This window comes from Rhinopithecus roxellana, chromosome 9 (genome assembly GCF_007565055.1).
Source record: "Rhinopithecus roxellana isolate Shanxi Qingling chromosome 9, ASM756505v1, whole genome shotgun sequence".
NCBI lineage: Eukaryota > Metazoa > Chordata > Mammalia > Primates > Cercopithecidae > Rhinopithecus > Rhinopithecus roxellana.
Window position 1 is genome coordinate 11,024,803 of NC_044557.1, and position 21,656 is coordinate 11,046,458.

General features: G+C 35.4%; 1 protein-coding gene across 3 annotated transcripts in view; it reads left to right on the plus strand.

Moving 5' to 3' along the window:
- The window catches only part of RB1CC1 (RB1 inducible coiled-coil 1), an 88,667-nt gene extending 69,968 nt beyond the window's left edge, over positions 1-18,699 (plus strand). The window contains exons 17-24 of one of the 3 annotated variants that reach the window (XM_030937526.1): positions 1,243-1,351; positions 1,464-1,704; positions 5,221-5,275; positions 6,218-6,265; positions 10,254-10,312; positions 12,594-12,721; positions 16,393-16,463; positions 17,311-18,274. In XM_030937526.1, coding sequence (XP_030793386.1) covers positions 1,243-1,351; positions 1,464-1,704; positions 5,221-5,275; positions 6,218-6,265; positions 10,254-10,312; positions 12,594-12,721; positions 16,393-16,463; positions 17,311-17,388 — 789 coding nt within the window. In that variant the 3' untranslated portion in view covers positions 17,389-18,274. Of the gene's footprint in view, positions 1-1,242; positions 1,352-1,463; positions 1,705-5,220; positions 5,276-6,217; positions 6,266-10,253; positions 10,313-12,593; positions 12,731-16,392; positions 16,464-17,310 lie in introns of all 3 variants that reach the window. The other 2 variants (XM_030937525.1, XM_030937527.1) reach the window with 2 other exon arrangements.
- Positions 18,700-21,656: the final 2,957 nt, after the last annotated feature.

Here is a 21,656-nt window from a genome sequence, read left to right on the forward strand (position 1 = left end):
CATAGAGATGGCTTAATACAAAGCCATATCGTAAATGTTTCTTTTTGAGAGATCTTCCTGTATGCTTTGTGGCTAGAAATTGTATTTAATTCAATATTTAATGAATTTATTAAAGTTTTATTAAAAATACTGTGTTACTTTTCCTAAATCTCCCTATTGCCAGCATTGTTAGCATTATTCATTGATCCAAGGACCATAGAGCTCTTAAAATTTTGGAATTAGAAATACTGGGCAGATGAGAAGAGTCAATTTAGATCATTTCATCATTCATCCATTGCTTTTACATTTCAAGAAGCTCAGAAATCTTGTAAGTAAATTTTTTTTTTTTTTTTTTTTTTTTGCCTCTTAAGAGACAGGGTCTCACTCTGTCATTCAGGCTGGAATTCAGTCGTGCAATCATGGCTCACTGTAACCTGAAACTCCTGGGCTCAAACAGTCCTCCCACCTTGGTCTCCCCAATAGCTGGGACTACTAGCATGTGCCACCACGCCCGGATAATTTTTAAATTTTTTGTAGAGACTCAATCTTGCTATGTTGCTCAGGCTGGTCTCAAACTCCTGGGCTCAAGCAGTCCTCCCACCTCGGTCTCCCAAAGTGCTGAGATTACAGGCATGAGCCACCAAGTCCAGCCTAAGCAAAATTTTTAAACAAATTCAGTCATCTTTATTAAAGAAACTGTGCAGTTAAAATTGCTAGATTGTCTCATGAGATCCATGCAGGCAGTTGGGTATGTGAGCTTCATAGCAGAGTTTATAAAAGTGGGGGAGTAACAAGTCTAGCCAATATAAATCAGCATTCCAGTGACCATGGCAGATATCCAAATAAGAGAAATAAGGAAGATAGAGTCATATCTGAAATTGTTAGGGTGGTGATCAAATGCTAAAGACAAAAGGAAGGTTTCAGAGGCAGGATGATTACTCCAGGAAAAAAGTAAGTGTCTAACAGCACTCTAAATTATTGGTTCTTCTAATTCTTCAAAATTTCAAAATCTCTGACAGTAAATACATGGACAATAATAAGAAAATAGGATTTACTTTCAAGAGACTTAAATTGGAACCAAGAAAGTAGAACCTTTGCCCACAGTATGTTGCATTTTCATCTTAAAAACATTTCACAAATCACACCCTGTCATCTCCATGTACAAATGTGCCACAGAAAAGAATATTTGCAAATTTATTTTCTAAGTCCTAGCTGCTAAGTACATGTAGGTAAATTTAAATAATTATTATTATCTTGTTCCAGACCAATTTTAACACTGTTTTAACAAGAGAGAAAATGAGAAAAGAAAACATAATAAACGATCTTAGTGATAAGTTGAAAAGTACAATGCAGCAACAAGAACGAGATAAAGGTTTGTACTATTTTGTACTATTTTTAAAATTTTTAAAAGTGAAAAAAATACATTCATGCAAAATGGTTTTTTTCATTACATAATACTTTTTTTCAATTTGGGGGTCTTTCAGATTTGATAGAGTCACTTTCTGAAGATCGAGCTCGTTTGCTTGAGGAAAAGAAAAAGCTTGAAGAAGAAGTCAGTAAGTTGCGTAGTAGCAGTTTTGTTCCTTCACCATATGTAGCTACAGCCCCAGAACTTTATGGAGCTTGTGCACCCGAACTCCCAGGTGAATCAGATAGATCTGCTGTGGAAACAGCAGATGAAGGAAGAGTGGATTCAGCAATGGAGACAAGCATGATGTCTGTACAGTAAGTATGGCTGTTTTCAACTGTTATTTAAGGCTTTTAAAGCAGTAGTGCAATTCCATAAGTTATAAAGCTCTGAAGAGAGGAAATATTTTTAGCATTACTGGTTGTCCACAGCCCGTATATCTGAAAGTTGTGCTATTTTAATTCTTTTTTTTTTTTTTTTTTTTTTTTTTTGAGACGGAGTCTGGCTCTGTTGCCCAGGCTGGAGTGCAGTGGCCGGATCTCAGCTCACTGCAAGCTCTGCCTCCCGGGTTTACGCCATTCTCCTGCCTCAGCCTCCCGAGTAGCTGGGACTACAGGCGCCCGCCAACTCGCCCGGCTAGTTTTTTGTATTTTTTAGTAGAGACGGGGTTTCACCGTGTTAGCCAGGATGGTCTCGATCTCCTGACCTCGTGATCCGCCCGTCTCGGCCTCCCAAAGTGCTGGGATTACAGGGTTGAGCCACCGCGCCCGGCCTATTTTAATTCTTTAAACTGTAAATGTAAGAAAACATTACCGGATGAATTATTTTGGGGAACTCTCATACTATACATAGTATGTGCACCAGAATTATCCTACACTGCCAAGGTAAGGATGGCAGTAGTGTTGAGCCATTCTTATTTACAAGGAATGTTGACATTTTGTGGTCCATTACCTATAAAGGGGTTATTGTAGTAATGAATGTATTCATTTTGGTGAGGAAAGGCAGGGAACGGTTTTTTTATTATTATTGTTTATTCATATATAGCAAATGTTTACTGAATTACATTGAAATCCTGGCAGAGCTTACTGGAATTTAGAACTTTCTTAACAGAACCCAGATTCAAGCGATTCTCCTGCCTCAGCGTCCCGAGTAGATAGCCGGGATTACAGGCACCCGCCACCATACCTGGCTAATTTTTGTATTTTTAGTAGAGATGGGGTTTCACTATGTTGGACAGGCTGGTCTTGAACTCCTGACTTCAGGTCATCCACCTGCCTCAGCCTCCCAGAGTGCTGGGATTACAGGCCTGAGCCACTGCGCCCAGACAGTCATTTAATGAGCACCTTTGAGAAGGTCTGGTACACAGTAAGAAACCAGTAGGTGCAGGGTCCTTTGTACCTCACCCCTGCCCACTCAGAGGAAAGCAGTCATTTGCATCTTCATATAAGCCTGTGAGGCCAGTATTATATACTAATACTAAATCAGACAAATATATCAAAAAGAAGAAAATACATCTTCTGTAACTATTGGCACAAATATTATCAGCAAAATACTAATAGATCCAGTCTGGGAGAATACAAAACGAATTCCAGTTGGCTTTATTTCAGAAATGCAAGGTTGGTTTAACATCTAAAAGTCAACTTATGTCATACACTGTATCAGTAGAATGAATGGACAGAAAAACCCATGATTATCTCAATAGATGAAGAAAAAAGCTTTTGACAAAACCCAACAGCCTTTCATCATAAAAACACTCAACAAACTTGGAATTGACTTCCTCAGCCTATTAAAAGGCATCTGTGAGAACCCACAATTAACATCATACTCAATGATGTAAGATGCTTTTCCCCAAAAATCAAGATGAAGATGGTCTGCTCTTGCCACTGCTGCTCAACATTGTACTTTGAAGTTCTATCAAAGGCACTTAGGCAAGAAAAAGAAATTAAAGGCATTGGCCAGATGCAGTGGCTCATGCCTATAATCCCAGCACTTTGGGAAGCTGAGATAGGCGGATCACCTGAGGTCAGGAGTTCAAGATCAGCCTGGCCAACATGGTGAAACCTGGTCTCTACTAAAAATAAAAAAATTAGCTAGGCATGGTGGTGGGCACCTGTAATCCCAGCTACTTGGGAGGCTGAAACAGGAGAATTGATTGAACCTGGGAGGCGGAGGTTGCAGATTGTGCCCCTGCACTCCATCCTGGGCGACAGAACAAGACTCTGTCTCAAAAAAAAAAAAAAAAAAAAAAAAGCATCTAGATTGGTAAGCAAGAAATAAAACACTCTATTTGCCTACATAGCCTTATCTTTTATTTAGAAAATCCTAAGGACTCTTCTAAAAAAAAATAAACTAGTTCAGTAATATTGGAGGTTACAGGTTCAGTGTGCAAAAACAAATTGGTGCTGGCTGTGGTGGTGCACACCTGTAGTCCCAGCTACTCAGGAGGCTGAGGCAGCAGGATGCCTCGAGCCTAGGAGTTTGTGAACACGGACGACATAACAAGACCCTGTCTGTTAAAAAAAAAGATTGTCATTGTTTCTACTAGCAATGAATCATCCAAAAATGAGATTTAAAAGACAGTTTCTTTTCTGATGGCATCAAAAAGGTAAAAATACTTAGGAATAGATTTAGCAAAAGAAGTTCAAGACTTGTACAAATTACAAAACATTGTGGAAAAAAGTTAAGACAGAAGGGCATCCTGTGTTTACTGACTGGAAGACTTAATCTCCTTGAGATGGTAGCCCGTCCCAAATTGATCTGCAAATTCAACACAGTTGTTACCGTAATCTGAACTGTGTTTGTTGCAGAAAAGGGCAAGCTGATCCTAAAACTCATACGGAATTGCAAGAGTCCCAAAATAGCCAAAGCAATCTTGAAAAATAAAGTCTCACACTATTTGACTAATTTGAAAATTTGTAAGCGAAGGTAATAAGACACTGTAGTGCTAGCCTGACATATATCAGTGGAATAGAATTGAGAGTCCAAAATAAGCCCTTGTGTTCATGGTCAGTTGAACCCTTGCATTATGGTTAAGGGTGCTGAGGCAGCTCCATGAAGGAAGTCGCCTTTTCAGCAAATGGTGCAGGGATAGCATAGCTGGATATCCTGATGCAAAAGGATGAAGTTGGACCCTTTCCTCACCATATATACAAGTTGACTTAAATAGATCATAGACTTAAGTGTAAAAGCTAAAATTATAAAACTCTTACAGAAGTCAGTCTTTATGGCCTTTATATTAGGCAAAACCTCTTCCTAAAGAATTAGCATATTGAAGGAGACAGAACACCTGCCTTGCATCAAGTTGCTTAAAATATAATTGGGGGATTATACCTGTAGATGAATTTTAAAACCTAAATAATAATTGTTTTTTCTAATGTTACAGCATTTTAAAAAATTTTCTAGTTTGTTTTTGGATGTTTTAGTGTAATGGGCAAATTCACACCTAGGATAGTAACTAGTGAGTACATAGCATCCACTTAGTAAATCTACTGAAGTCTTTAGCCACTCAAGAACTACGCCTTTATCAGTAACATGGATTCAATCACAAGTAGGAAGAAGAGTGATTCTTAATACCTGGGAAAAATAAGAAATGTAAAGACATCTCTAGATAAATGCATACACAAAGTTTTACTTATTATTTCAAAAGGTTTGTAGATCTAGGTCTACTACAGACAATATACAACATTGAAATTACATGCTAACTGAAATAAGCTGCTTTTGAAAATTTATGAAAACCCTTAAATTATTAAAGTGATCTGTATTAATAATTTCTAAAATCTTGAAGAATGTAAAGTTTAGAATTTCAAACTGAAACTCAATTCTCTCACTTTTAGAGAAAATATTCATATGTTGTCTGAAGAAAAACAGCGGATAATGCTGTTAGAACGAGTAAGTAAATTATCTTCTTGAAGTACCATATTTAATATGTTCACTTTTGGATACAGTTAAAGAAACTACTAGCTAAACAGTTGGCAGTATTTCAACCCTCCCATTTGTTGTAATTTCCCAATGAATGAAGTCTGTATGAGAGGAAAAAGTTGTTAGTTTTTATTAAATCCATGTGTAAAGTAATAGTTTTATCTAATAGTTCAAAATTCAGCAAAATAACATAAATAGCCATTTTAAACATCTGTTTCAGAAACAAAGTATTAAATACTTTTTAGAAATGGGCAAAAACAAAAATAAGTAATGAAGGGAGTTATGTTTTAAATAAAGAATTGCGTTGGACAAGGAAAAACTGATAATAAATGGTTTCCTTTATTAAGGGTACTATAAGATCAAATTGGTACACATTTGGCAGATCATTGTTCATAGATTACTTTTCATTCTTTAGGCGTATAAGATTTTCAACAATGCCTTTTTTTCTTTACAAGTGTAATTGATAAAAATCCAAATTCAGAATTGTACAACTTCTTTTGAATATAGCATGTTTTCTATTATTAAAGGGTTATGTGATTTCCTACCTCAGCCTAATCTGAGATGTATGTTACAGATGCCAGATGTATTCTCTTAGGCATGACTTAGTTAACAAAGTCTCTGGGGATAGATCTCAGATTTTACTACATATTTATGTATTTCACAGGTGTTTCTAATGCGTGTTAATGTTTGACAGTCCTTGGTAAATGTATCTAAAATTGCTCTGGTTCTCATTTAAGCCAGTAGATAATGAAAACAGTTGGAAAGGATTCACCGAAAGTAATATCCCCATGAACTTTTCGTGACTGAACCAAACATTTTTGTCTGATGAAAACTTTTTGACAGTCACTGTTTAGATTTATTTGAGTAGGTACAAGGATAAACCACAGGTCTCTCTTTTTTTTCTACCTGCAGACATTGCAATTGAAAGAAGAAGAAAATAAACGGTTAAATCAAAGACTGGTAAGATTTTTCTTCTTGGTAAATTGGTCTTAACATTTTTAAATGATTTGCATTATATTTCATTATGAAGATATTCCATCAGAGGATGTATGCTTTGATTGACTTATCTATAGTAGGTTTGTTGGTCCATGTTGGTCGTTGAATCCTATTGATTTTCAGAATGCTGAAGTCAGGCCAGAGTTACCTCCTGACTGTAGATTCGGACTTTTTTCTTAGTGTGAAATTAAATAATGTCTTGGCGAATTTACGACTTTAAATCTGACCAGTTGAAGCACCTAAGATTATTTTTAAAAGAATCATCAAAATCAGTTTTGAGCTATGCTTCATAAGCCTTTTGAAGATTAATATATTTACTCACAAGTGTGCATAATTTTAATACATTCTATCTTTTCATGCATTTTTTTTTTTTTTTTTAAGATAGAGTCTTGCTCTGTAGCTTAGGCTGGAGTATGTGCGATCTCGACTCACTGCAACCTCCACCTCCCGGGTGCAAGCAATTTTTGTGCGTTAGTCTCTCAAGTAGCTAGGATTACAAGTGTGCACCATCTCACTCGGCTAATTTTTGCATAATTAGTAGAGACAGGATTTCTCCATTTTGGACAGGCTGGTCTCAAACCTCTGGCCTCAAGTGATCTGCCCGCCTTGGACTCCCAAAGTGCTGCGATTTATAGCTGTGAGCCTCTGTGCCCAGCCCTTTTCATGAATCTTATTTTTAAGTGAAAGTGCCTGAAAGGCAAGAGATCCCATATGGTACTGTAAATTGCCCTGGTTTTTATTGTTTTGTTTTGTTTTGTTTTTAATTTAAAAAAAAATCGAGACAAGGTCTCTTTCTGTTACCCAGGCTGAAGTGTGGTGGTACAGTCTTGGCTCACTGCAGTCTCAACCTTTTTGGCTCAAGCAATCCTCCTGCCTTAGCTCAGCAAGTAGCTGGGTGTATAGGCGAGTGCCACCGCACCTGGCTAATTTTTCTTTCAGTTTGGTTTTAGGTTTTGTTTTTTTGTTTTTATAGAGATGGGGTTTCACCATCTTGTCCAGGCTGGGTTCGAACTACTGAGCTTAAGTGATCTGCCTGCCTCAGCCTCCCCAAGTGCTGGGATTCCAGGCAAATTGGAATTGCCTGGAATTTTGCTGCACCCAGCCAAATTGCCTTGGCTTTAACCTGTGAATTTAACCAGTTATTTGAACAGCCCATTTTACAGCAAATAATGTGTTTTAATAAAGCACTAACTTTATTTTTTCAAATTCTGATAATTACAGTTTACAAGGTAGTAGGAACAGTTTAAGGCTTCTGTTCAGTACTTTTGAAAAGTTTTGAAATACTTTTTAGAATTTAGTTTGTTTAAAAAATAAAAATACCTTGTAGTGCCCAGGGTGGTCAGGACACATCGCAGCTTGGTTTTATACATTTTTAGGGAGACATGAGATATCAACCAGTATGTGTAAGATGTTCTGTCTGGAAAGGTGGGACAACTCAAAGCTGGGGAGAGGGCTTACAGGTCATAGGTAGATAAGAGACAAATGGTTGCATTATTTTGAAACTGTGATTAGCCTTTCACTGAATACATAATTTACATGTCAGAGGAGAGTAGAGGAATTGTCACTTATGCTTTAGTCTGACTTAGTGAAACAGCAGGGCCGTTTTCTTGTGGGCAAATTTGTGAGGTCTTTGTAGCTATCTTATTTTAGGAATAAAATGTGAGGCAGGTTTGCCTGATGTAGTTCCCAGCTTAACCTCCCCTTTTCCTTAGTGATTTTTGGTTTCCAAGATTTGTTTTCTTTTCACAGAATAAATTCTTACAGACCCAGAGAGCATTACAGTCACATTCAGAAAGGTGTCCAAATGTAAATCACACTTTCACATAGACTTACAGCTATATTCACAAATTTTTTCTTCCATTGTCTTCATTTATAATATATAAAAAACTTAAGCTTTTAAAAAATTAAAGTTGAATTGTGGTCTTAAAAATGATGGTCAGTCTTCACTGGCAGGATATAGACCATTTGTCTGGATAATTTTAGTAAGTTGCTATGCAATTTTAGGCCTTCCTAGTTATTATTTGTTGTTTTATTTCTCTTTTTTAAAACACCTATTGAGAACCCTGCATTGTACCAGGTAGTGTTCAAAGGGAAATGGAGGAAATTCAGAGCATCAAAATTTGACTTAATAAACAAAAAAATCCTTATCTGTCCTTGGTTTGTGCAGCCATGCATTGTGCTCGCTTTGCTTGGGAAAAATAGATGTTTTTACCACCCCTTCAAGCTTCAAAGACCTTGGTTTCCATGCTCCAGGTCTTATGAGATGGTGTGGATAAATGGATTGAAGCTTCTTTGAAGAGCAGAACAGTCCCAGCTGAGCTATGGCTATAGCTTATCAGCTACCATATACCTGATAAGCTGTATGGGCTATAGGTTATAGGGTAGCTTATCAGCTACCATTTCATTGTGCTCATCATTAGTAGAGGAAATGGGTGGCTATCACATCTTTCATTGTTTCGTGATTGTTCACAAGTTTTTTTAAACTGAGACATCTCAGAAGTTGCATTGAAGATGAGAAAAGAGATTTGTTCTCAGCCTTCAGAACTTTATGCTCCTACCCCAGTTTAACCAGAGTAGTATTATTTGCTGGGCAAGGTGTCAGAGCGCTGTGGCATTGCAAAGTGGTTGACTCTGGGTTGGTAAGAAGAATTTACCGACAACAGTATAGGTTTGAAAAAGGAAAGTTTTATTAGAGCGAATGCTGCTGAAGAGTGTAGTGGGGCGCCTCAGCAAGAGAGGACTGAGCGCTGTGGTGAGTTTTCCCTACAAGCATATGTGGACCTTAAGGTGGGATCTTAAGGGTAGTTTGGACCAATATTGGCCATGTGGGTCGTGGTAAATGATTACATTTGTAGACATTTTTGTGTCTCAGTGTCAGCAAGGGTTGCTCAGTGAGTTTTGGCATGCATGCATTCTGGAGACGTGTAGAAATTCTAGTTACTTACAACATTTTTGAAAAAGACCTGTATCCACATGCTAGGAAAGTTTAATTACTTCTGAATTCCTCAGATAGCGTTTTGCCTCCAGATGGCCTGTTTGATGGTCACCAGGTGGTCTTTGCTTGCTGCATTATAACTCTAACCTCTGCCTCCTAGGCCCAGGTGATCTTCCCACCTCAGACTTCCAAATAGCTGGGACCATGGGCACTTGCCGTTACGCCCAGCTAATTTTTTGTATTTATGGTAGTGACGGGGTTTCACCATTTTGCCCAGGCTGGAGATTTTAAATCTTTTTGGGTTTTTTTGTTTGTTTGTTTTTTGTATGTTGGGACAACTAAGTTCCTCTTCAAAGACTCAACTTCCTGTTCATAAGTTGTAAGATTGTAAATCAATCCCATCCACTTCTCCCCGCTGCCTTCTCCTTTTCTCAACAAATCCTATTTGGAAAAAGTTTAGGTCTAAGCCAACTGGGATCAGTTTAGTTTGTGTGGTCCAACCCCAGGCAATAGGACACAGAAACAAACTGCATTAGAGATAAAAATCCCTTCCTTCCTTTGTTTGGTGTTCTCTTGCAACCATGACGGCTGCGAGCAGCACCCTTCTGCAGAAGTAAAGTTGCTTTGCCGAGAAATTTTCCAAGTGTTCGTTTCTTTTGGCTGTGCTGAGCACTTGTTTCCAACATTTTTGTTTTTCCAAAAGGAAAGATTTTGAAACTAATGCGTTAGAATTTTCAAAGCCTTCTTGAAAAACTTGTCCTTTTCTCTGTTTTATTTTTAAGGCTAAATATGTAATGTAAATAAAATGTGATTCTAAAATCAGTTTTTAATCTAACCAAATTTGCTAATTGTTGAAGTAAAGGAATTATTAATGAACATAATAACTATTATTAGTTTGGGCTCTTTAAAGCTGGACACAGACTTGAATGTATGTAACAGCGGGTGAAATTTTTGCAGTAAGAATACATGTGGTACTCAAATTGTGTAAGTTCATAAACTTTTTTTTTTTTTTTTTAGATGTCTCAGAGCATGTCTTCAGTATCTTCAAGGCATTCTGAAAAGATAGCTATTAGAGAGTAAGTACTTTAGTTTTGTGGGTATTTTTCTGTGGAAAGCATTCACCGAATTGTTAATGAAAATGTATTTCAGTGAGAGTAATTCAGGTCCAGGTTCCTTGAGCTGAGTGTTTTGCACTCAGTAGTAGTAAAAGTTTTTTATTGGAAAGCAGGATTTTTCTAAATTGTTATTCTGGAAACGTTTAGATTACCAAAACTTTCCTATTATAGCATTATGATTCACATACATATCCTTGAAGCCTTTTCCTCCAGTTAACTTTTCAGCATGTGCTACCTCTTTTAAATCTCATTTATCTCCTTAGTCTTGTTAATCTATATTGGAGAGTTTTGATTTGTTTTTAAGTTGCAATGTTTCCCTATTTTTAGTTTTTAGATTTCATTTTATTAATATTCTACAAATTCATAATAAACTGAAATTGTCAATGAAAAGAGTCAAACTCTAAAATATTTGAAGAGATTTATTCTGAGTCAAATATGAGTGACCATGGCCTGTGACACAGCCCTCAGGAGCCCCTGAGAACATGTGCCCAAGGTGGTCGGGCTGGTGGTGAGGGGGAAGTTTGGTTTCATACATTTTAGGGAAACATGAGACATTGAAGATACAAGTTGGTTTGGTCCACAAAGGTGGGACAAGTGAAAGGTGGGAGGGTAGCTTCCAAGATACAGGTAGATTTAAAAGTTTTCTGATTGGCAGTTAGTTGAAAGGAATGTCTAGGTTAAGAAAAGAAGTTGTGGAGACCAAAGTTTTATCATGCAGATGAAGCCTCCAGGTAGCAGGCTTGACAGATAATAGTTTGTAAATGTTTCTTATCACGCTTAACCTCGTGTTAATGTTAAATTCTTGTTGACTTTTCCTGAATTCTAAAAGGGAAGAGGACATGATGAGGCAAGTCCAACCCCTGCCTCTTGTCATGGCCTGAACCAGTCTTTCAGGTTAAATTATATATTATGGGCACTGGCCTAGAGGAGGAAGTTCATTCAGATGGTTGGTTTGGGGGGCTTCAAATTTGATTTTTGGTTTACAGAATTTATCAGTTGAATCGTTTAATAGTTTTCCTGAACTGTATTACCCCATAGTTACAATTTTTCTTTAGCTTTGGTTATTTAAGGTGGAGCTCTGGAATAATAAAAGCATTGTTAGCAACTCATGAATAGTGAGTTATTCCTGACAGGAAGGTTGTGAAAGTTAAGACCCTTTATTTAACTTCTTGTATTTTGTTTCTGAATTTCTAAATGTGTTGACCACATTTTTGATTGTCAGATATCTGTGATTCTGACTTTTCATGTCTCATTAAAATTTCATCTTCTCTCAGTGATTTGAAAGGGCTTGGTGGCATCTGTCTTGACCAGCTGTATGTCATGTCAATGGGCAGTTCATTAATGGTCTTTCAGAGACTAGAGAGAGGGAGGAACTCCAAAGATACTGCCTCATATAGAGGCCTCATCTCCCAATTCCCCATTTTAAGGTATTAGCTTTTGGTGTTTAGCCAAAACAGTACCTGCCACATGGTTGTTAGGTAGTCAATAAGTATTTATAGGGTAACTTAATAAATAAAAGACATTAAAAGTTTCTCCAGCTGATTTTGATGATTTATTATGTATAGGATCTGCCAACTTAAATGATCTTGACAACTGAAAAATATGAGATTGATTTTCAAGGTCTTTTGATGTTTTGAACAATAGTTCTAAAAAAGGCTGTAAAGAGACAAACACCACTTAAGCATGTAATTGGTTGTACCCACTTCTCTCTTTCCCTGTCTTCTTTCGGGCTTATACCCCAAAATAGTGATATCTGTTGACTTGTTTAGACCTGATTAAGCACTTATGGACCTATTTCAATTGCTTTTTCTTGTAAATTGAAGAGCACTGCGCTTGAAGACAAGATCTAATTTTTCTTTGACACTGTGAGTGTATATGAGATGTCTCTCTAAATTTTTGGTGTGAAATGAAAGATTAGTAGAAAAAATCTTCCTGTGACTGGATAAACTATAATGGGTGCTTTTTCTGCTTTTCATCCAGTTTCTTAACGTTAGATTATGGAAACTTTATTAAAGAAATGTTTGGTCTTTGACAGACCCTGACATCATCCTTTGAATATTTGTGCATGACCAGCAGTCCCATTAGGACCTGGGCAGAATACAAAAAGAATATCATGTAAATGTGAAATTTAATATTTGCGTTAATATCTTAATATGTAGTTGAGCATTGTAGCATATATAAGTTTTCAGAATAGGGAGATTGAAGTAACTCTAAGTCAATAAAATTGCATTTCTTTATTCAGTTTTCAGGTGGGAGATTTGGTACTCATCATCCTAGACGAACGCCATGACAATTATGTGTTATTTACTGTTAGTCCTACTTTATATTTTCTACATTCAGAGTCTCTACCTGCCCTGGATCTCAAACCAGGTGAGGGTGGTAAGTGTCATTCCATGACTAAAATATAAACCTGGAATGGAGGAAATTATATAACTAAAGATTTTTTTCCCTGTTTAATTATATAAGAATTAAGTCACTAAGAGGGAACCCTGTTTAATCTGCTTTTTAATAAAATCTACATTATCTAGATTATTTTCATGGATTCCATTTACAATTCAGAGTTAAGGAGTGTAGCTTATACAAGGGACCAGTTGATCAGAATGTGCAGTGATTCGGACATCTCATATCCTAGCAGTTGCATAATTATATTGTCAAAATTCTCATGTACAGACTATTCAAGATTAATGTATGCTTATTTGTTTATATAAAACCATTATTTTTTGGCAAAACAAAAGTTTTCTTAAACTATAAAATGTCTATCCTGTATCCTGTGTTCGTACCTTGTTTATCATTATACTGTTCTATACTCTTATTTTTTAAAAAAGGAAATAAGCTTTGTTAAAATACACTAAGTAACAATGTCTATTGTCTATTTGATTTTCAAAATACTAAAAAAGAACAGAATAGATATCCTGGTATACTTAGGCTAAGTAGAATTATTTTTAACACTAAAACAAAGTAAATGCATTTAGATTGATGTTCCTAATCTAATTGGACTGACTCACAAACAAAGCCAGATAGATAGATAGATAGATAGATAGATAGACAGACAGACAGTTAGATAGATAGATAGATAGATAGATAGATAGATAGATAGATAGATAGATAGATAATTTTTTTCAAGACAGAGTCTTGTTCTGTTTTCTAGGCTGGAGTGTGGTGACACAATTTCAGCTCACTGCAACCTCCGCCTCCCAGGTTCAAGCAATTCTTCTTCCTCAGCTTCCCGAGTAGCTGGAATTACAGGCATGCGCCACCATGCCTAGCTAATTTTTGTATTTTTAGTAGAAACGGGTTTTCACCATGTTGGCTAGGCTGGTCTCAAACTCCTGACCTCGTGATCCGCCTGCCTTGGGCTCCCAAAGTGCTGAGATTACAGGCTTGAGCCACCGCACCCGGCCTTTTTTTTCTTTAAGATGAGTTTTTGCTCTGTCACCCAGGCTGGAGTGCAGTGGCATGATCTTTGGTCACTGTAGCCTTGAACTCTTGGGCCCAAGCAATCTTCCTGCCTCAGCCTCCTGAGTAGCTGGGACTAGGGACTATAGATGTGCACCACCACTATGCCCAGTTTTTGTTTTGTTTTGTAGAGACAGGGTCTCGCTTTGTTGACCAGGCTGGACAAATTCCTAGTCTTGAACTAGGCTGCTTTCCCATGACAGTTCCATCATGGCTATTTGTGGTTGGCTGTTTAGAGTATCCATGAAACAGTAATCATGTAACCATGAAAAATGAGAAGATAGCTTATAACTTACTATTTTTACTTAGTACTTTTTACCTTGAAAATAATGAACCTGATATTTCTTTTTTTGTTTTTTTTTTGTTTTTCAGTTGTTTAAACTTTTTATTTGAATATGATTTTTAAACTTACAGTGTTGCAAAGATTATATAGCACAAAAAAACTGCATATTTCTTGACCCAGATTCACCTGTTAACATTTTACCCCACTTACAGTATCTCTTTATGTGTATGTATCTAATATATAAATATACACAAATATGTGCACACTTTTTTCCCTCAGAACTGCATGATGATAAGTTACATCTTAGCCTATTACCTTTCAGTATTTCCATGTTCATTTTCTTAGAGTTCAGTGTTTAAATATGGGAAATATTAAACATTTTTAAAAATGCACACTGCCATTTTAAAGGTTTTCACAAGTACTGCAGAAAAGAATTTATTTAACAGTCTTACTTAACCATGAATAACCCCGCCTTCCTTTTTTCCTTTGAGGAATGCCAGTTGGGGTCCTGCTACCCTACTGTGTTGTTGCCTTGGAAGAGTGTGGATTACCAGTGTTTTTATGCCTTTTCAGAGTGGAGCTCGTTACTCTTCCAGCGTCATACAAGCATTTAGTTTAGATGATTCTTTTTGGATCTTAGTAATTGGCTGTGAAGTGTTAGTTTACTCTTCAGAGAATTCACCACACTCTATTGTCCGAGAGCTTTTATGTTTCTGTCATGTGATCGTATTCTTTAGGTTCATTTCTGATTTTTTATTTGGGATATCTTTCATGTATATCTTCCCAAATTATTTTTATGGAATAAAAATTCATATGCCTTCTTTCAAAGGCTTTACCATAAACAAAATATAGACAGTTCCCAACTTATGGTAGTTCTACTTAAGATTTTTTTAATTTACCATGGTGCGAAAGTGATACACATTCATAGAAACCCTACTTTCAGTATCCATACAACCATTCTGTTTTTCACTTTTAGTATTCAATAAATTACACGAGACATTCAACACTTTAAAATATGCTTTTTGTTAGATGATTTTGCCCAACTGTAGGCGAATGTAAATGTTCTGAGACTAGGCTAAGCTATGGTGTATGGTAGATTAGAAGTTTTAAATGCATTTCAACTTAGATATTTTCAATATGGGATGGGTTTAATCTGGACATAACCTTATCATAAGTTGAAAGGTATCCGTAGTTTATTACCTAAATTCTTTTGAAGTCAACTTTAATATGACAGCTTCTTTTCTGATGAATTTTAAAAGAGAATGGATATCACTTGACTTGTCACATTTTGGCTTTATAAGGACTAGGTTTATCCTGTCTTCTCTCACATTTTTCAACTTTCCTTCATTCACACAAGTACTGCCCTTCTAGACTTTTTTGGTTCTTAACCCTTATTAGTTATTTATTGAGTACCAGCTGTATACACACTGTTTTGCCCAGCACTGTGGCGTACAGATGTGAGAGCTGTTCAGCTGCTGCCTTTGAGAACTTGTATTAAAAATACTGCCCCTCAGAGTGTTTTGCTTTGAACCTATACATTTTATTTTATTTTTTTTATTTATTTATTTTTTTTTTTTTTTTTTTTTTTTTTTTTTTTTTTTGAGACGGAGTCTCGCTCTGTCACCCAGGCTGGAGTGCAGTGGCCGGATGTCAGCTCACTGCAACCTCTGCCTCCCGGGCTCACGCCATTCTCCTGCCTCAGCCTCCCGAGTAGCTGGGACTACAGGCGCCTGCCACCTCGCCCGGCTAGTTTTTTTTTGTAGTTTTTAGTAGAGACAGGGTTTCACTGTGTTAGCCAGGATGGTCTCGATCTCCTGACCTCATGATCCGCCCGTCTCGGCCTCCCAAAGTGCTGGGATTACAGGCTTGAGCCACCGCGCCCGGCCGAACCTATACATTTTAAATACATTTGCTTTGAACCTATACATTTGCTTAAAGAAATGGGAAAGGTTATCTTTTAGTTCTTTCGATAGATGGCACTACTGAGTTAGCCTAGAATTCCTAGATACTTGTTCATGATTTGTACTTAGATTATTAGTGTTTCCTGAACTGTTATTTCTGTGACTTGACATATCATGTACGTTTAATTAGAGTAACAAGAGCTATGCACACATTACTGGTTGAAAAGTAACATGAATTTAGTTTTGTAAATTGTTAAGCATTTCAGTGATTTCAGCAGTTTTTAAAGTCTTACATATTCTTCCACTTGTGAGAGCTTTTTTAGTCTAATTCTGGCAGTTACGTTTCCATGAATAATTATTATCATACTTTCAAAAAGAAATTAACTGTTTAATTTCCTTAGCTTCAGGTGCATCTAGAAGACCCTGGGTACTTGGAAAAGTAATGGAAAAAGAATACTGTCAAGCCAAAAAGGTAAAAACCACATCGTGTGATACTAAGCCTAGGAACTATAAAGAATATTTTAATACTGCTTTATATAGAAATCATTACCTCTGCTGTTCTTGGCCTTTATGCTTATTTGAGTTAGAGCTTGACTTTAATGAGAATGAGTTTGAACTGGCAATTTATAAGTATTCATGTTGTCCTTAGATAGTAGAGATAGATTAACTACAGCCTATCAATATATAATGGAAAACTACTACAAAGTCTGTGTTCTATGACTGTTAGGTTACTAGTGTAACTAATTTGCAGGAAAAAAAAAAATTGCTGCATAACTAGTGACAAAAAGGGAATTTTATTTGTAAATACAGTTGATGTTTTATTATTTTCATACTCTACCCCCATTAAAGAAAGGTAGTGTAAAGTATTTGGTGACTTAAAAAATGGACTGATTGTGTAACAATATCAGTGCTCTAGAATCAGTGAAACCTTCTGAGCATTCTTCTTGACTCACTATAATTTGGGGCCTCGATGTACAAAACATGAATAGAACTTGAACCATATAGTATTGAGGTTTCTTTGATACTTAAAATAATGATGTATGGCTCACTTTGTATTATATTCTTTAGCAGTGGCTACCAACTTTGTCTTTGCTCTTCACTCAATATATTCTTTGTTGGTGAGGGGTAGATCTTACATAGTTTGATAAAGACCATCACATCCCTCCAACCCCTCAATACTCAGCAATGAGTAATATGATAGGAGGGTATTTGTGTGATACCGTTTATGTATTTTTTTGTTTCTTTTTGTTTTTGTGGGGTGTGTGTGTGTGATGTGGTTTAATCATTTTAGTGATTCCATTTTTTTCTTTCCCTCTTAGGCACAAAACAGATTTAAAGTTCCTTTGGGGACAAAGTTTTACAGAGTGAAAGCCGTATCATGGAATAAGAAAGTATAACTTACGGATAAAATTAATACATTCTATGACTTTTTTTTCTGATTTGTCCTGCAGTGCTCATTCATCACTCCAAAAACAGCAGGCCATCTTTTTATGCAAAAGTCATCGTGACAATATGCTTCATTGGTGTACATCATTTACTTTTTAACTGGCTTCATTTTAGGAATAATTAATTCATCAAAATCTTTGGCTGAATTAAAATGGTTTTTGTTTTTTGTTTTTACCCAGACAACTCTAGAAATGCGGACCAAACTAGTTCATTTTCTCAAAGGGCATACCTTGTGCATTGTGGCTTATGATGAGCCATATTAATTGCCTGTTAAATATACACTAGCTTGAACTTAGATGTTAAATGTTATTATTACCAGCATTTGTCCTTTTGTGAAATCAGTATCAGAATACTTGCACTCTTTAACACATTCTTTATAAAATGTATAAATTCTTCAAAACTATTTAAAGAAGAGTGTTATTGCATGCAGATAATCATTTTGAGTTTGCCTCGGTAGATTACTAAAGCAAGTTGTTTCAGTTTTCTTAAATGCCCTTTGATGTTTCAAAAAAAAAGGAACTGTAATTTGATTGACTGATTTTAAGATCAGCCATAAATAATCAGCAATCTTCAAAAGCACTTTCAATGGATTGGTCATCTGGGTTCTAAAGGAAAGAGTCTGTGCTACTAACCATTTCAAATGCAGACTCAAACCTTCCCAACATCTTTATGACTCTAGAATAATCATATTGATGAAATCGTAATTCATGGTTGAGTTTCAGAACAAAAGATATTCATTGCACATTAACCATTTAGAGGTCATTTAAATAACAAAATATTGTATTGTAAAAGAACTGTACAATTTTAAAACAATAAAGATTTGAACCTGTAAATGTGTGTGCCTTTTAAAGAAGGATACATTTTTAATATATTTGAGTGATTGCTGGGAAGTGTGAAAATATTGTTATGTATCATATCAAAGAGAAACATGTTTATTACAAAAATGTTCTTTAACTATATACTATGTAACAGGGTAAACAGTGTTACGTAGAATAGAATTGTGTAAACTAGATCTTTAGAGAAGTTGCCATTGAGCAAAGTTATTTAAATGAGTTAGTTGAGTTGGATGAGAATTGTTTGAGATCTGTTGCTAGAAAACAATAATAAAATAATTCTTTTTCAGAAAATATTTAATTTCTTCATAAAAATAAGTTAAATATTTTTTTAAATATGTGTATCTAATAGTACAAAATGGAATAAACATCGTAGTGTATAGAAAACTGAATTTGACAAGTTAATGAATAAATGAACAAATGATTTCACATGTTTCTATTTAATCTTTCCATGACATCTTTATGCAATGACTGTTAAAGTAATAACTTTATATAGAGGGCGATTTTGTGAAGCAGATCTGGTTAGGTCTAAATGAATCTGCCAGCTAGGCCATTTTGACTTAATTTGGTACTCTTCAAATTTCATATGTGGTCATTGTACTGTGGAATTTTTGTGACACATATCAAATCAAATCATTATTAATATTGCTGTTGAAGATTGTTGCCTATAGTTTCTTTATATGCCATTTTGTGTCTTGTTATTGTTCACATGTATCTTTATAAAGCACAAAAAAATGAAATAATTTTCTTAGTTAAAAAGTTGAAGAGAAATGAAACTTGGAAATCTAAACTCATCAACTGAGTTACTAGCTTTGGGTAAAGGTGCTATACCCTAATCTTTGGCATTAGGGTACCTCACTTCCAGTTCTAGATCTAACGTTAACTTTAGGTGAGTTCCATAAACTCTGAACCTCAGTTTTCTCATGTCTAAAATGGGATAATAATAGGACCTGCCTCAGAGGGATATTTTGCAGATTAAGAATTATAAGTGTAAAGGGCTTTGAACAATTTCAGGCATATGCTAAGCACTCAACGTGTGTTAGCTATTATAAAGATTTCTTTATGTAATACAATCAAACCTGTAAGGTACTATTCAGACTTGCATGGAAATGTAGCTCCTTTTATTACATAAGTGAAGATTTCAATCACATTTTACACATAAACTTTAAGCACACGAATTACATAGATTGATTTATTTTGGCAAAGGTGAGTGGATATACTAAGAACAGAATGAGCAAAAATCATATGAACGGTCATTTTTACTGACTTTTTAAAATTGTCAAGATACAAACACATGCACATTCTTTCCAAAAAAAAATACACCCCAAGATCCCTGTCCTGTTTCCCAAATTTTGCCACCTAGAGGCAATTACTTTTGCTTGTAGACATTTGTATATGGAGTGCCAAATTACATGGCTATGCTGATATTTTGATAAATCCATGTACATTTTTAATTGACTTTCTCATATAAGATTTAGTTCTTTCATAACTTTACTTGCCCACTTCTGTCTTTCCTGTATACTTTATTATGTTCTAGTTTGTGCATTAAGATTTGCATTATGACGACTTAAGATGATTACTTTTTTTTGTACTGCCCACAGATTTTTATTTGAAGATTTTTTATTTTCTTTCTTATTCTGCTGTTACCTTGTAGTTATCATAGCTTCAGTATTTTCAGATGCAGATGGTGCTTCATATTTAGTCTATCAAGCCACTTTTCTCAGACCTCCATTGTGGAACTGTTCTGCTTCAAACATCTGTTTGCTCTTTAAGCTGACTATTTCATATTCTAGGACTTTCCTTAACATTTTTGTTAGGAAGCTGCATTTCATGGACTCTCTTCTCTTTCGTACTAGAGGTTTTGATTAAGTGACTTCCTAGGAAAGAATTAGTGAAATAAATTTTCTGAACCTCTGTAAGTAGGCTCATGATTGATAGTTTAACAGTGTCATTTTTTTGCGAACATTGTCTTCTGTCGTTTGGGGTATTGCGAAATCTAATACCATTCTATCTGTGGTCTTTTATAGATTATGTTTGATGATAATGTCTTGCAGTTGCCAACCCCCAACCATTCTTGGTACTAGGCAATCAGAGAACCCTTTCAGCCTAGTGATGTATGTCCGTAGCACTAAGGGAGTTGTTTTTTTTTTTTTTTTTTATTTTTAGAAAATGTCTTTTTATATTATCTCCTACATTCTATTTAATTAATATTTTAGTGTTATCTGGGAGTTTGCACAATGTGTCTTTTAAGCCATGTCATTGAATTTTGTGTTGACAACTATGGCTTTAACTTACAAGATTGCTGATCACCTTTTCATGAATCCTATGCATCTGTTTTGTTTTGTTTTGTTTTGTTTTAAACTCTGAAGATACAAATTAGTGTTTTTCTAATTTTCTTCTATTCTCTCTGTTGTCTTCCATGCTCTTTTTTTCTCATTTAGTCTTTATGTCATGTTGGAAGTGTTTCTCGAATGTCTTAGGATCCTGGCTTGTCTCCTCATATTCAAGAGTAGGGCATTAAACTGCTGAACTTCTGTATCCAGAAAATAAGGAAGAATTATAGACTTATAATTTTAAACCTTTTTGAAATCTTAGAAATCATCTTAGTCCTTTTTGTTTCATTTTTTTATATTGAGATGAAATTCACATAAAGTTAGTAATTTGAAAATGAACAGTATCAATACTTAATTTTTTATGGCTAAATAATATTTCATTATATTTATATATATATATATATATATGTATATATATATATATATATCCCATAATCTGTTTATTCATTCACCTCTTCATGAACATTTAGGTTTTTGGCTTTCGTTACTAGTGCTGCTATGAAAACACGTATGTACATGGGTACCTGTTTTCAATTCTTTTGGATATATCCTAAGAGAATTGTTAGAAAGTATGGTAATACTATGTTTAACTTTCTGAAGAACAGCCAAATTGTTTCAACAGTGGCTGAACCATTTTACACTCTCACCAGCAATGTGTGAGGGCTCCAAGTTTTTCATATGCTTGCTCTCACTTCTTGTTTTTTTTTTAAAAAAAAGAAAAAATTGTGGCCATTTTAGTGAGTGTTACTTACTTGTGGGTCATTTGTGTGTCTTCATTGGAGAAATATGTATTCAAGCTCTTGGCCTGTTTTTTAGTTTGTCTTGTTTTACTATTGATTTGTAAGAGTTCTTTATATTTTCTGGATACTAAACTCATGATTTAGAAGTATTTTATTAGTGTCACAACTTAAGAATCCGTTGCCAAATCCAAGGTTATAAAGATTTACTTATATATTTTCTTCTAAGAGTTTTATAGTATTCTCTTTTATATTTAGGTTGTTCCGTTTTGAGTTAATTTTCGTGTATGATACGAAGTAGAGATCCAACTTCATT